This window comes from Oryza glaberrima, chromosome 12 (genome assembly GCF_000147395.1).
Source record: "Oryza glaberrima chromosome 12, OglaRS2, whole genome shotgun sequence".
In the NCBI taxonomy this organism is placed as follows: domain Eukaryota; kingdom Viridiplantae; phylum Streptophyta; class Magnoliopsida; order Poales; family Poaceae; genus Oryza; species Oryza glaberrima.
Genome location: NC_068337.1, coordinates 3,639,365 through 3,655,753, shown reverse-complemented (window position 1 = coordinate 3,655,753; position 16,389 = coordinate 3,639,365). Strand labels below are relative to the sequence as shown.

The window sequence follows — 16,389 nt, the reverse complement described above, 5'->3', positions numbered from 1 at the left end:
TAATTAATCATGTGATAATAACTTTCTCGTTTTGCATGCCTGCTCTTTTAATCTTAATCTTTAGAAGATTAGACGATCAGTCCCGTTCGTTTCCTCTATAAAAACTGGATACAAATTTGATACTCGTGGCACGCTTTTCAAACTGCTAAACAGTACGTTTCGTGTAAAAACTTTATATATGAAAGTTGTTTTAAAATATCAAATTAATCCATTTTTAAGTTTGTAATAATTAAAACTCAATTAATCACACGTTATTATCACCTCATTTTGCATGAAACAATCTCCATCTGGATGTTGGAGATTTAAACACCACCGATGTTGGAGATGGATGCGGGGTCGGTACAGCATAGCAGAGGACGATCTGCACTGCACGAGGAAGCATAGCAACCACGTGAAGAAATCAAACTTCCACACATAAACTTAGGAAAATTGAGATGCATATTAATATGGGCATGAAGATGAGATGGGATCAAAGGAACAGATCAACAGAAACCGAATGCGAGGCTTGATAGAGCTTATAAGGGCCAGACCAATGTGAAGCCTGAGAAAATCTGGGTTAATTTGGCCCGTGCAAACCCATTTTACAAGTATAGCCGAAGACATGCAAACACACGATCAGAAGTTTGCTCCTCTAATACACTAAGTATTTTCCTCTTTCATCATAGGGTATAACAGTACAGTATATTCGACCACAAAATTTTGCAAATTTCAACCATGGATACCCGGAAGAGAAGACGGCCAAGATAAAGCTATACTCCTAACAACGCGTTGTTACATGTCAAGCAAGATAACGCTGCACTCCTAGGAACTTGGGAAGTTAAGTTTGTGCCCTATCAGAATTCTGAAGACTGCCAATGCTCCAGCAAAATGTTGATGTGGCAGAAGATTCTCAGGTGTTGCGCTATACTTTTTGCCGTTTCGACTGCGACTGCTTCATCCACTCGATGCACTCCTCTGTGGTTCCCCTTGGATAAGCAAGCTGCCACTTCAACAGTCGTTGTTGCTACCAGAACGAAGGAAAAATGTGTTAAAATGAGTTCAGGAACTAGAACAATTCAGACATAGTCGATTAGTGTCAGGTATACCCATTTTCCGATAAGTGGACCTCCCTTGACCTGCATAATCCCCATAATGGCCTTCCCATCAAGCAACGGTTTCATCTTCCATACACCATCAAGCTCTGGAGAAGAGGTAGTAAGATATAAATCAGAAAATCTTAACAAGGATATGAATAAGTTGGTTTTCACATTGAGGTGTTGAGACAGTAATACAACATCATGTAGAAAGTCATAAGGAAGTCGGCAGTCATCAGTTGATTCTTTACCCAGTTCAGTTATTAAACGTTCAGCTCTCGTGTATTTTTCTTTCCTTTGATGTAATTCGTCTGGCTGGCCGAGAGAATCACCACCACTGCTAACCTCCGGGTAGGTAAGAGTGCAGATAAACAGTGCCACACGCCAAAAGTCCTTTATCTCCCGAAGTATAAGCCCTGTAACTCTCGAAGTCACAATTTTTAGATTACTAGGCAAATTAAATTCCCAAATTAAGCAACTGGCACACAAAAATAGACAGTAAATACTAATCAATATAAATTATTTTCAAATTTTAAAATCAAACTCTCTGCTGACCTGCCAAAACACGTTTAACTGAGTCTGTTGGGATCTCAAGGTATTCATCATCCAATTTCTCTTTCACAGTTGTCAGATTTTCATTCGACTCAAGGAGATTAATTAATTCAGCAAACTTTTCACTTGCAGCATGTACGTTGACAACCTTCAAGTGCAGAAAAGATTATAAGTTGATTTATTTTCTCACCGTACAAAGTAACGGGAATAATATTCGAGGAAAAAAATAGCAGTAATAAGCTAAAAAGGACGATGAAGCCTGCTCAGGAAATTGTACCGTGTCAGCATCACTAGCTTTTAACTTCAGAGAGTCACGAATAATATAGTTAGTGACAGGAATCTGTAGATGATGCAACAATCTTGTCAGGATACTTGCTACAAAACAATACAATACAAAAGAAAGTGGTGATTAAATAGTTGTTTGTTTAGTAAAATGGTTCACTGCTAATAATTGTTGTAGGCTCTGTTCTAATCTTCTAGCCCATTTTTTACATTAAGTTGAATATAACTGTGGCAGTTAAAACAAGCACCAGCTATTTCCTCACACAAAGATATTGTTTAATAGCCACGGTTCGTCAGCAACCAACCTCAAAAGAATTTCAAGCACAGTAAAGCTAATTAACAGAAAACTCAGGGATATGTGGCATTTGAAATAAGATCAGATTATCTAGATGCTACAAACCAGTTAAATCTACAATTTGCCAACTGGTTTTACTGGAGAACATAAATTAACAGTCATAGGTAACCAATGCTGGCATTGTACAATTGTACAGAAATTAATCTAAGAACTACTCTACATATTCAGCTCAGTCCGTAGAAACAAAACTATGGCTACATATGTATCTAAATGGTCACAATATACTCTCTTCACTCTTTGACAGCCACACAAACAACCTGACATCTTATCAAAACTTAGGATGGACTTCCAGGCAAATCTAAGCACTACCTCATAATATTCAGCATCTATACTTCTATACTCCTTTAAAAAGACTCCAATGGTGGTGGCAGTGAATCTGCCATTCCACCTACTCCCATTGAACTTTTACATATTACCCCTTGAACTTTTTGATATTATATAACAGCTAAATCTAAATGGATAACCACATATAAATTAAAGTAAGGCCAGTCTTCCCTATAAAAAAAGGAGGGTACGAAATTTCATGAACAATATACTTTTATTTATTTTATAAAATATTATAAAATGTTTTCGATTGTAGCAAAGCACAGGCATTTAGCTAATACCTAAAAAAAATCTTAACCATGATGCACAAAAACTGCTCTCAAGAAATTCTAGTACTTCACACTACAAAATACAAGTGCACCCACAAGTAAACTAAAAGTTGAAAAAAAATTTGCTAGTTCAAAAATGCACGAACTTGATGAACTTACTGTTCAGTCTGTACAAAAAAAATATGGCCATGATGCATCTAGCCTGCACTCTCCTACAGGGGCAGACAACCCAGGTCCCAGGCCACCTGGGCCATGGCCTGGGTGGCCTAAGTCTAAAGCCCATGGAAGCCTATGTAATTTCACCATGTATTCACTGTGTGGGCCAATATACACCATGGGTTGCCCGAGGCCTGGAGAAATGCTGGGTTCGCCCCATCTCTCCTGCTAACCTAGTAGGAAGCAAGTCTAGCTATAACATCCTTGTAGAAAAGGGAGATGATTTGTTTAACCAAAGTAGATTAAGCTGACATAATTTACCTGCTTAAAAAGTTAAAAGCATTTACATAGGAGAAAAGTGTGGAGGATGCATGACTAAGAATTTAGACATTACCTTCTTTGACTTTTTATCCAAATATATTGTATTCCGAACAGGAGTGAATAGTGCACTATAAAAGCAAAGCCTTCGGTGCTCATCCTAAACACAATCACAGATCTTAATGTTAGGAAAGCAAAGATATACCAATGTATAGCAAATTGTTTAATTCGGTTTAGCCATAACATGGAAAGTGTAACATAGGAACCAATCACAGAAATAAGATGGGACTATAGTGAAAAGTTTAGTGTCATAGGTCCTCTGAATAATAATAACTATTATTTTTTACTCCAAAACTTAATGGTTCAATCAGGTGTACAAATTTCTGTAAGTTCTCTACGTCATTTATTCCACCAAAGATTAAGGGTGACTATGGTTTGTTAATTATTTGCAGTGAAGTTATTGAAGTACCATTTTGACCATAAAGCAATTTGTGTGTGTGTGTGTGTGTGTGTGTGAGAGAGAGAGAGAGAGAGAGAGAGAGAGAGAGAGAGAGAGGTTGTTTGACTTAATGGTGTGTGCTTAACAAAGAAAAGGACACATTCTGAAGTTTCTCACACCTGTGACTTGGAATCAGAACCACCACTGAACACAGAGCAGCCAATAGAATGAGCAAGATTCCATGCAACTTCAATATGTGAAAAACAAAGCCTGCATACAAATATAAGATTAGGAGATAAAACTGTCAAGTGAAGCACACATGCTAATGGAAATAACTAGAAGAAGCTCTACAGGTACAGATGTCTGAAATGTAATTGTGTGGCCCTTTAGTAGAATGAATTCAAAACATATAGTAGATATATGTTATAGCAAGAACACACCGGTCACATTTGTCAGGAACTGGAGGGTCGGGCTTCTCAGGAAAAGCAAAGACAACATAAAATAACCCCAAATCACGAATATAACACATTGCATTAACAGGATGTTTGTCTGACATCATAAGATCTACCTGCACGAAATACAAGCAGATTAAATTGGTGATAATGGGCGTTCTATTATGTTACTCAATACATATTGAATGATGATGTCTGGTTAGTTTTACGTTCATGAAGAAAGAAAAGAGGAATTGTAGTTTGGCTATAAGTAGGACCAAAACCAAACCTCATGACCGATGCGCTCTTTGCTAATCTTGCTACCAAGTTCAGACTTCACCTTTTCATCAGAAGCAGCATCTTTCAAATCTTCAGTTAATGTAAAGTTGAATCTAGCAGCTGTGAGAGATATGCATTAGTATATGCAAAAGAAATGCAATGTTCCATGCATGCTATTCAATGATAAATCTATAAACAAGGTATCCAGTTCAATTATCAGTAGACAATTACATGTCTACTGATATCATGCCTATAATTATCAAGCTCTTATATGCAAAGAAAATTCAAATATCATGATTCGTGCACATGATAACATAAGCATATAAAGTGAATCTAAACTGGCTATTGATGAACATTCAGCAAAGAGTATCTAACTTGAAACAGAAAAGCAATTCTGGAGTTTTCAGCGGCTAATTTGCCCAGTACGAATGCAATTAAATATGAGATGTTATTTACTTTTAGGAAAGTAAACTTGTCATGAATAAATCTGTACTTTGAAAGTATATTTGTGATGATAATGATGGTAACACCATCAAGTCCTAAAAAGCCAACAACAATGGTATAGCTTAGCATAAAATTAGCAATGGAAATATTGTATATCAATTAAAAGGATGTTTTACCAAATCGGATTGCTCGAAGAACTCTAAGGGGGTCATCCAAGAAGGTAGCTTTGGCAGGTAAAGGAGTAACAATAAGACCCTTTTTCAGATCTTCAATACCTTCATGGAATATGAAATCAACATGATTACAAACAGCATGAACATTTGAAAAAGGTTATGTATATCTAAAAGCTTCTATGTTAGGATCCAACAACCAAGCTCACCTCTTCCGGTTAAATCTTCCACTGTGTTAGTGTTGATATTGAAGAATAAACTGTCCAAGTTTGAATATAGAAAGAGTTTACTAGACAACTCAACATTGTAGCAATAAAAGCATTACTTTAAATGCAGAGCAGAACTGATCTGAAAACAAATACCTATTTATTGTTAGGTCCCTACGGAATGCATCTTCTTTGGCTGTACCAATCTCCTGCGTATTGAAAAAAATGTCATAGCTAAGAGGGAGATCAGAGTTAAAAACATGAATAACAAAATAAGCAAGAAAGAATTATAGATTGCTCCCAAAAATGCTAATGGTTATTTAGGACATCTGAGTCAACAAATGTACCATTCCCTAGTACCATACCCATATAAAGCCACACCAAAAAGACACATGTCAATGCAAATTTAACTAAAAACTCAGATAGTCAATACATGCAAATATATAATGGAAATATGAACATAACAGCATATACACAATTCTGGAAAAAAAAACAATGCTTGATATGTGTGCATACCACGGTAGGAATCCGACTGTTTTCAGCATATTTTTCAGACCTCAAGTTGACAAAGTCAATCCAAATGTCGAATATAAGCATCCTTGCAGTTTCCAAGTGCTTTGATTGATCAGGATTGCTGAAAGAAATTACGAAACATCACGATCCCATGACAGCATGCATCTGGCATTATACAAATGCCAATATGACAAAGCATGATAAACTTAAGATACAGAAAGTATTCATAATTTGCTTGCACTAAAGGTCATGATACTCTATGAGAAGGTTATTTGTTTCACAAATTCAACTGAGAATATTTTGTAGGACTAACTCAAACCAACATGAAACTTATAATGGCAAAAAGGTCGTGGAATTTATTTGATAAACTGTGTGCTGATGTGCTCTGTGATCTCAGTGAATTAATTGCTGCTGCTGAGCTTGACCAAATAAGTGATAAAAACAAACTGAGATAACAGTAATAGGATATACTCGCTGGGAATAAAATTATAAAGATTGCATACCACTGAATAACGCCAATTCCTTTCTGTTCCTCACCCAATAATTCTGAATACTCATTTACTTTCTCGCAGAAATTCTGGCCCGTCATATTATCAAGTGCAATATCAATGTCAGTGGAGTCTTTCCCCAATAGCTGACGATTATATGAAAAGGGAAAGGTTGAGTCAGCAAAACTACTCAACAATATATTCTTATTAGAGATGAGCTGCAAATGACAACAGTAGTGCAAATCCTTGTTTTTCAAAGCAGGGATCTACCTGCATCTCCTTTGACTGTTTGTCATACAATGCAGTATCCAATATCCATCATGCAAATCTTGAATGTGTAATACAACATTCACATAGCACACATCCAATAAGACCCAAATTATGCATATCAACAAGGAAATATTCACTTCTCTGCTCTTAAAGGAAGATGCCTGTAAATTACACTATGCCATGTGCAGGTGCACTATTTGCATCTAAAATTTCCAACTAAATGCAGTGGAAGCACATGTCTCCCGCTTACAGACTAGAAAAAGCCAAGACCAACAAAACAAGTTGATTGAGCCATTCCCTGAGCCCATCAGCCTGACAATCCCCACAATTCACAGGCAGTCACCTAATTTCTCCTGTCAGGAACCCTAAACATAGCCATACAAGGAACTCTCCACAGGAAACACTAATTTGAAACTATAACAGCCAAAAATCCACTGATTTTTTTTTATAAAAAAAAATGTCAATGACATAGCAAAACAATGTCTTCAAAATGCACAGGAAAAAACCCCTAAAACTTACATGACAAAGCACACATTCCAGTACCTAAACAAACTAGTAACGAGCTCTTCAAAGTTAAAATTCGAAGGGCCACAAACCCCAAAAGCCCTAAACCAAGTTTCCCAAGATTTTTTTTCTCCAAAATGGTTTGATACAATCACTACTTCTCGTACTGTTCTCCATTTACTCTACTGACAATGCGGAAAAGGAGATGTGTCCACCTTTTCTCAAAAAAAAAAAAAGGGAAGGGGGGGAACTCACCTTGTCCCTGACCCAGCCGCCGGCGACGCGGAGCTGGGTGCCGAGGCCGAAGTGGCGGACGACATCGAGCAGGCGACGGAAGATCCGCTCCTCCTTCTCCGTCAGCTCCACGCCCTCCCTCACCTCCACCACGCACCGCTGCTGCTGCTGCTGCGGCGTCGGCGGAGACACCGCCGCCATGCCCGAGAAGCCGGAGGAAGCGCAGGCTCGGGCGGGTATGCCGGAGGAACCGAAGGCTCTAGATGGGATCGCTGAGACGAGCGGCGGAGGCCAACCGCGAAGGAGGCGGCGGCGGCGGAGGAGGAGAGGGGAGCAGCTGCGGCGGCGGAGGAGAGGGAGGAGGTGGAGGCCGCGGAGGCGAAGAGACATGGGCGGCGAGCGATTTGCGGTTGCCAGCCGCCGCCTGTTCGGCTCTGCTTCTTGTGGGCCGCCTGTGTTTGGGCCCTTTTGTGTGGGCCGGTCGTTTTCTGGTGGCTGGTTCGTTGGGCCGTGATTCCAGTGGGCCTACTGCTTGCGAGCTGTGCTTGTATGCTTTAGGGCATGTTGATAAATCTCCAACTCGCTTCAGGAACTTGGACTGGAGTAGAGTAGCAACCTAACTCTCCTCGTGTTTCATGTGGAACTGAAATTTTTGGGCTGGGCTAACTGGAGCTGTACCAAATAGACCCAGACTGTTTCATAACTCCACTCTATACCTAACTCCTGTAGTTAAATTTAGGAGTTAAACTCTACCAAACAGGCCCTAACCACCTGAGCCCTTGTTCGTTTTGTTTAATTGTTTTTGCAGAAGACGGTAGTACAGGGGTTCGCATCCTCTGCCATTAGGGGGTAAATGGCAGAGGGGAACAGTAAAACGTGAGTAGCGCTACAGTGTTTTGCCATTGCTACAGTACCGAACAGTAAAAATCACTGGTCGGTTATTTTATTGGAATTACTGTATCGATTGATCTCGTACGTCCACGCTTGATCCGACGGATGTAAGTGGCTAATGGCATGGATCACTGTAGCCCTATGCCATTCCAGTTGGAATGGCAGATGATACGAACCCGTAGTACAGGCTGAGGTAGCCTATGAAACATGACAGGAAAGCTTCTGGCGCCAAAACGGTATAGCCCATTTCTCTGAATTTCTGAACCACGAAATGCTGTACCTGCCTGTCGAACAATTTCTGAATATTGTTTTTTTAGGAATACGCAAGGAGCGCATTTTTTTTCATTAAGAGAAATAAAAGTTATTTACAATAAGAAATAAAAAACAAGCACGGGACTAATACTGGAGACTAGCGATCTAACGGGATATCTCGCGCTAGATTTAGCTACCACGATCTCGCAGAGGTAATATGGAAGGGACCCCTGCATTTGCCGACTTCCAAAATACGGCTTCTTCCACCATTGTTTTCGCTACTTCGATCCAAGACTTGGACTGCTGATTGAAGATCCGTTTATTTCGCTCCTTCCAAATCGACCAGGCCACCAGCGTTGCAATGGTGTCAAAGCCCTGGCGATGTTGCTCTCTCAATTTCATCCGGCTTCCACAGAGCCAGAGGTGAAAGGATGGTTCGTTGATGGGTAGACAATCTGAATATTGTTTTGGTGTTGATCAGTCACTGCAAGTTAGGCACAGGCAAGAATGCCAAACCTTCATCATCCTTAACAATTGTGGTTCGCAAGCCCGGTGACGACGGCCCAGGAGCAGGCAGCGCTTCATCAGTGGCAGAACTACCTTATTATACTAGTCAGAACCCCGCGCGTTGCCACGGGGTGCTTAAGCAAAATAAAATATTTAACATATGAACAAACATAAAGATTTCTGATGGGAAAATTTTTCTATACAGAACACCTATAATTTACATAGACAAAAGTGTATTCGAAAAATATTCCATCCTATAAACCTAGAAGATAAATACCTAACTAGAAAAAACATGGAGGTGACATGATTTTAATTGGAAGTACAAACATGACAAAGTATGACATATACAGGTGATTGGCTGCAAGTCTATGATGAACAATGGACTATCTATGCTCAATTGGCTGTTAACCTAGGTAGCTTGATTCCATCGATGATTTTATTACCAGTATTGACTCTCTTACTATGTGACGTTGAGTTGAAAGACAGATCAGATTTCTTGCAAACTCATCATCACTGACATCAATTTGTAGCCAGCACACATGCCATAGGAAAGAATGAAGAATCCATAGCTATCCTGATAATCGACAAATATAAGAATTAATCTTAATGATTTGTTTTTGATATGGTGTATAATACAAATAAAGAGCATCTTCACATGATTAATTCTTCGTGAACTAAAGCATCAGATGAATTTAGAATAAGAAATGTCATATATGAAGGGCAATATGTACTTTTATGAATGATAATTTCATCCTTGAATAGAGCAAAAGATCATTTACAAACAAATAGAATGTCAACATGTATATGAGATGCTCTTTTTTTTTCATCTGTGGATCATTGTGGAAATGGAAACCATGATATTAAAGGTAATATTCATGGCAAGGATATTGCTTGTAAGATTTGACTGTGTTTAAGAAGGAATTTACCTTCGGAAGTAAAGATGGAATAACACGTGCAGAGCCGTAGGATATTATATGATTTTAATGTAAAGTCTGATTAACTTGTCAGTAATTTTGCATAGCTGGCATCACAACCATCAAGCTGCAACATTTGTATCAAGACATAACTTAACAGTTAGCACATTTGAATGTTGCGATCCAAAAAGAAAAATAATGCAAAAGCTTTTGTATGAGATAAATATGAGTAAATCCAATGTATAAATTGTAACAGAGCATCTCCTATGTATGATTTATGAGCCTTTTTACCATTCAACATTTGGTACCTCGAGGTACTACAATTTTTTGGTACCTCGAGGTACCAAAATTTTGTGTACAAAATATGGTACCTCGAGGTACGAAGTGTTGGATGGCAAAATTGCTCATGATTTATGGCACATGAAAATGAATTGATGGCTTAGACTATAAATGAGCAGCAGTAGTATGTATGTATATATATATATATATATGTATATATGTATATGTATATATATATATGTATATATGTATATGTATGTATATGTATATATGTAAATTAATTGGTGCTACATGGAGTATGGGCTCCAACAGAATCCATCGTGCACGATGCTTTGAGATCCGTGCTTCGTGAAACCGGAGTGTTAGACATAGTAACAGGTTAAACCCGATTAGACCTTTGTATCCTCATGATTTGCATGCAGCGTGTGCACAACATGATGAGAATCCCTTTCCATATAAGAGCAAACATGCATGTACTACCTCTCAAAAAAAAAAACATAAATGTACTAATTTTCTGGTGATTGCATGATAATTTGTTTATATATGATTGCGTGATAATTTATTTCCATATTTGAGATAACATTGAATTGATCCACAAATTTCGATGTAAATCCACTAATTGCGTTGTAATTGATTTAATTATTTCCATCATACCGATTAGTACTTTCCATTTTTTGTGTACATATAAAATGATGGAGATGACACACTCCAATCGACTCAATGCTACTACACCAACGGCCGGACGTCGGCGAGCTTATTCGTCGCCAAGCTATTGCACCACCGGCCGGACGTGGCCGAGAGCTTCTTAATTCGTAGCGGGCTGCTGGTCATTCGCGAGATTCGTCAACACACAACCAGGTCTCCGACGCCAATCTGTTGCTTTTTTTTTGCGCCGCCGATCGTCCGTGACTCTCAAGCTCGTTCCTCGCCATGGAAATTTTTTAAGGTACCTTATGTATGTATCGATGATTTTTCGTTTTCAAAGGTATTTTACTGATCTGAGAGCGTAACATATGTTCTGTCGCGCTTCCGTGTTGTACGTAGCTTCGTCGCCACGCGCTGCTCGCCGCCGCCGGTCGTCTTTGAGATTCGTCGTCACCGCCGCCGGCATCGGTCATCCACGATCGCGCAGCCGTGTCATCGTGTGCTTCGTCGCCATGCACCGCCATCACCAGTCGTCGGCGAGGTTCGTCACCACTGTCGGCGCCGGTCGTCCACGATATGATGTTCATCGTTAACCCCGTTACTTTCAATTTGAATTATTTGATTCATATAAAAAAGGAAGAAGGGAGGGAATAAGACTTTTGCAGTTTCCATGTTTCTATGTACGTCAGGATCGACCAGCTACAGGTTATCATTTTTTTTTTCTATTCTAGCTGTATACGTCCTTCCGTCGTTGCCTCGTGGCGAAATCGTTCACAAGCTTTACTGTTATCTTCCGAGAACAGTGTATAGATTAATTCAGAACTAGTTTATTCTTTTATTTGATATCTGAATAACTTTTGGTGTATTTTTCATCAAAAATATATTGTGACAAGAGGTTATTTATCATGAATTCATTGAATCATTGTGACTGCTGTGTATATTCCAGATGGAGAAAGTACCCGCTAATTAGTGCTTTACTGCTTTCGCCTGTTTCATACCCAATGGCATATACCCAACTTAAAATCGGGTATATACCCAATGGAATATATCTATGATAAAAAATAATTAAAAAAATAAATCTCTAGTTTCAAATTCAATTCAAATTAATAAACAAGGTATATATATATATATATATGCCTAACTAAAACACTGTGCATAGGGAGCGTATCCTATGCACACAGGCCCTCACGTGTACACACCGTGTACACCAACTAAAAATTATCACAAAAAATTCTAGGAAAATTCATACATATACTTTCAATAGTATTACATCTACGTGCAAAGTCGCATCTTCAAATTCATTCTACATAGAGAATAACAAAAAAGATAAAATTCTGACAAAATTGCAACCTTAAAACTGTCAGATTTTTTGTTTTTTTTGTTACGGCTAAAATATAATGAATTTGACGTTAAGATTTTAACCCTAGGTGTAATACAATTTAAAGTATGTGTATGATTTTTTCTAGATTTTTTGGTGACATTTTTTAGTTGGTGTGCACGTGTGTACACGTGAGGGACTGTGTGCATAGGATATGTTGCCCTGTGCATATCCACATACCCATAACTTCAAATTTTTGGGTAAGTACCCGATCATTTTGGGGTACATACTCTATTTTTGGTACGTACACGAATTAACTAAGTAACTTGTTTGTGCTTAGCAAAAGCTTCAGTACAGCGATGCAATATTTTGTTTTGTTTTCAAGGCTAGTAGAGATGCTTGCAAGTTTGTATTTTTTTTAGATTCTTTGTTTTCAAGAAAATGGATTAAAGCCCAGGATCTTTGTATCCAGATTCTTACATGGTTGCAGGGTATATACCTAGCTAAATACAATATTTTAAATTAGATATATACCCAATTTATAAGAATATAAAAGTCAGCCATATACCCAATTTAAACGGATATACACCCTACTTAAAATCGGGTATATACCCAATGACATGTATCTATGATAAAAAATAATTAAAAAAAAGGACATCTATAGTTTCGAGTTCAGTTTAAATTAATAAACAAGGTATATACGTGCCAATGTTAAAAAAAAAGGTATATACGTGCCTAACTAAAACACGATGCATATCCACATACACATAACTTCAAATTTTTGGGTAAGTACCCCATAATTTTGGGTACATACTAATAGGTATATATATGGTACATTATACTTGAAGATATAAATATAGTATGAATACCCAAATAATGTTGCTATATAACTCGAATATATATAATTATAGTACGCATAATAGGTACTTGAAAATATTGCTATATTTTTCTATACCCAGACACAGTAGGTATATTATACTTAAATACATAACGGTACATAGCCGAAAAAAAAAGATGATAGTTTATTCGATGGTCATGCAAACTGTAATTTATTCCATGTCATGCAAACTAATGAGTGTATATATTACATATATAAATCGGTACTATGTATATACCTACATGAATGTCACACGCGTATCAAACTATATTATGTATATATGTACATCGGTACTATGTATATACCTACAAGCGATTTTTTTCCCTTTCATACCCAATTTTTGAGTATATATCAAGCTTTGTACCTAAAACTTGGAAAGTGATCCGCAATACATATTTTGTGACTCAAATAGCTAAATTAATGGCGTCATGAATGGAATAATTTGGTACATATACATTACCATATAAATGTGCTGCGATATATAGTATCCATGTTTTGAAATAATTAGTTTCCATGTTTCCAAATACGAGAAGGATCAGTATTTAATATTGCATACCTAGTTTGCCAAAAAAAGTTCGTTTTTCCATATACTCAGTTTCCATTTTTCACCATTATATTACCATTATTCAAATCTCACCATGCAATCACGTAAGTTTATTATTTCCAATTTTCACAGGCATTTAATGTTTCCATTTTTGAAATGTACATGCAATTATGGTAATTCTCTCATCCACACTGCATGCATGCATATAAATGTATTAATTCCTTTTTAATCTATTCAAATATATGGAATCCATTCACTATTAAATCATGCACTCTAAACGGGTCTATACCCATTAAGCTCATACACTCAAATGATCAAACCGATCAGCAACCATCCAACGGCTCCCAACATTGGAGCCCATACTTCATGGAGTCCCATCCGTGCGTCCCATATATGGTTTGGGATTTTAGGGTACAGGTTTTTCATAAGATTGTTGCTCCAAGCAGTAAACATCTTCTGGCATGAAAGGCAGTACATTCTTCTCATCAGTCAATTAGGAACCTGAAGCTGGTGCAAAAAAGAAAGATCTTACATAAAACAAAGCATTACCTAATTATTTAGGTGCAACCATGAATGCCTTAAAACATGTGCAGTTAGATTGAGTAGCACAATGTCTGGCAAGACATACAGGATAAAAAGATTGATACCTGCAAGGAAAAGAAGATTAGCCTCCATGCCATCATAATTGCTGAACCACAGCCAGCGCAAAGATCACATTTAGACAGCACTAATCAAATCCACACAGGGCCAAATCATCGACACGGTGAGTAAGATTTGGTAAAAGATTAAAATAATACCTTGAGCTATAGGAAGACAGGCAAGTGCTTCCCTTCCTGCCACCATAGCCGGAGGACAGCAAAGCCGAGGTTGAGCAGGCACACAAACAACCAATAGCTGCATAACTTGCACAGATCGATTCATCGTTGAACTGTTGAAGGACGTAAAACTTAAGTTTACGTGCTATACCCTGCCGCCTCAGCTCGTCCGCCGCAACGCGCATTACCTACCGAAAGCCTAGCTACAACATGAGACAACCGAATCTGGATAGAGACCAAATGGAGGATGGTAGAAAGGGATGCTAGGCCATACCTGGACCTGTGGTCGGTTCTCAATGGCGCACTGTTTGGAATCCTCATTGTGACTGGCAGCAACCGAGAACCCCCAACCATAGCCGACCCTGATTCAGTGAGGAGAACGGAGGGAAGGAGTCGGCGGGGAAGAACGGAGGGGCGAAGCTGAATAGGATCGATGGGCGACGAGGTGGAGACGTCGATTTCTGATTTCTCCCGCTGGAATGGGGATCGATGGGGAATTGGGGATTGGTGAGCGGTGTGCCTGGCTGAGGTCTTGGGGATGACGACGGGCGAGCGGATCAGGGGCTCGGGGCTGGCGCAGAAGCAGACACGCGGATGTTCGGATCTCAGCAACGTGGGTGCATCGGACGGTCCACGCGCAGGCAGGGACTGTTGTACTGTAGCAGCATCGTGAGCTCTCGTGAAAACTAAAGATCTAATATGATATGATATGATTCCACTAATTAACTGAGTGATTTGATTTGGCACCGATCTTAATTAGAGAGATCCATGCACTTATAAGTTATAAGTGAGAACTTCGTAAGGACTGGATTATCTGAATTGTTAAGAAGAATTGGATGTGAGGTATCAATTTAATCCCTTGATATGCTCTGCATTCAGTAAATCATGTCTGAACTTTGTCGAGTGCACCTGTACTCTCTCTGATCACGAATACACTGTGGCACTTGATAATTAAGGTATGTGCACATGTGGATGTGATTAATTACCAAGAAACTAATGTGATCAAAATATTTACTGTTAGGAATAAATGCATGAACCAGGAGGCATGTAGTGACAATTGACAACTGACAAGGATATGTAACTGAATAAAATGTAAAAGTAGTATTTGGTTGAGCGCCAAATTAATTTTTCATCACTTGCGGGCTAGGTTTACGAAGTGAGCCATGGCCCTCTTTATTCTAACCCTTCTGACCCGCTTGACTATATTATTTCCAAAAAGTATATATATATAATGCAGAAAAAACACCCTCGCTCAACACTATTGTTATTAAAAATAACTCCCTTTCATTTCTAAATTTTTGAAACTAGACACTATTCATATTTAAATAACCACTCATGCTTTTTGGTAAAAGGAATATACAAATATTTAAAAAGATGATGTACTTTAAACGTAAGTACTAAGTTATGTTCATCGTAATCTAACCATTTCAAAATGATTAGCGCGGGCCAAACTTGTAATAGTATAGCTTGTCAACAATAGCATATACTCCATCCGATCCGTTGTTAAATAAGTATAGTACGTTTTAACTAGTTAAAGACATATTAAACAAAATATAAAAAAAACTAATATGCGCTTTATTAATATGGAGAGGGAGAAAACAATAAGAATGAGATATTACTATTGGTTCAGTGGCTTAAAAACGAGACACAAAAATGAAGTAGTATTACAAGAGTTCTACTCCACTCTAAATTAAACCACACATTTTTAAGATAAATCTTAAGATTAAAGCTATATTTATTCAGGACAGAAGGAGTATACTCTTGAGAGATAGTACACATAAATGTATTATATCACATAAGTACCATTCTTAATGCAAAGATACATATACGTACACTCAATAGATGAAACAAATTTACATGACATACACAACCATACATACAGGCATGTGCATCGTACTCCACGCATGTAAGAACACAAGCAGACATGCGTGTATACACAATCACCAGTTATAATTTAATCCATATACACAATAGAGTACTTTATTATGGAATCTAGACAGATTCAATATTTAAATATAATAACTTTATACACGCATAACT

The 16,389-nt window shown here is 38.1% G+C and overlaps 1 protein-coding gene and 1 long non-coding RNA gene across 4 annotated transcripts; both read right to left on the bottom strand.

Annotated features, from left to right (window-relative positions):
* Positions 1-463: 463 nt before the first annotated feature.
* On the bottom strand, positions 464-7,728 carry LOC127756923 (tRNA nucleotidyltransferase cca2). The gene is made up of 15 exons (XM_052282310.1): positions 7,329-7,728; positions 6,315-6,445; positions 5,815-5,932; positions 5,455-5,507; positions 5,302-5,351; positions 5,099-5,197; positions 4,489-4,598; positions 4,209-4,336; positions 3,948-4,038; positions 3,406-3,489; positions 1,903-1,965; positions 1,629-1,773; positions 1,325-1,489; positions 1,086-1,180; positions 464-1,003 (listed from the first exon to the last, which is right to left on the bottom strand). The coding sequence occupies exons 1-15, from the start codon at positions 7,695-7,697 to the stop codon at positions 902-904; spliced, it is 1,803 nt and encodes a 600-aa protein (XP_052138270.1). The 5' UTR covers positions 7,698-7,728; the 3' UTR covers positions 464-901.
* Positions 7,729-13,623: 5,895 nt separating this feature from the next.
* On the bottom strand, positions 13,624-14,928 carry LOC127756930 (uncharacterized). Of its 3 annotated transcripts, none has more exons than XR_008013334.1 (4): positions 14,624-14,928; positions 14,332-14,537; positions 14,182-14,222; positions 13,624-14,041 (listed from the first exon to the last, which is right to left on the bottom strand). It is a non-coding gene; the product is annotated as an uncharacterized LOC127756930 (long non-coding RNA). The 3 variants fall into 3 exon arrangements; XR_008013332.1 differs by lacking the exon at positions 14,182-14,222 and adding an exon at positions 14,084-14,181 and having other exon boundaries at positions 13,624-13,990; positions 14,624-14,922; XR_008013333.1 differs by lacking the exon at positions 14,182-14,222 and adding an exon at positions 14,084-14,181 and having other exon boundaries at positions 13,624-13,987; positions 14,624-14,921.
* Positions 14,929-16,389: the final 1,461 nt, after the last annotated feature.

What these genes read in the sequence shown, in the direction of transcription:
- LOC127756923 (XM_052282310.1), bottom strand. Translation starts at nt 7,697, where the DNA reads ATGTCTCTTCGCCTCCGCGGCCTCCACCTCCTCCCTCTCCTCCGCCGC. An exon ending in ACAGTCGGATTCCTACCGTG is followed by an intron (nt 5,508 to 5,814) that starts GTATGCACACAT and finishes TTCAATACGCAG; the next exon opens with GAGATTGGTACAGCCAAAGA. An exon ending in GTTCTGATTCCAAGTCACAG is followed by an intron (nt 3,490 to 3,947) that starts GTGTGAGAAACT and finishes GATTGTGTTTAG; the next exon opens with GATGAGCACCGAAGGCTTTG.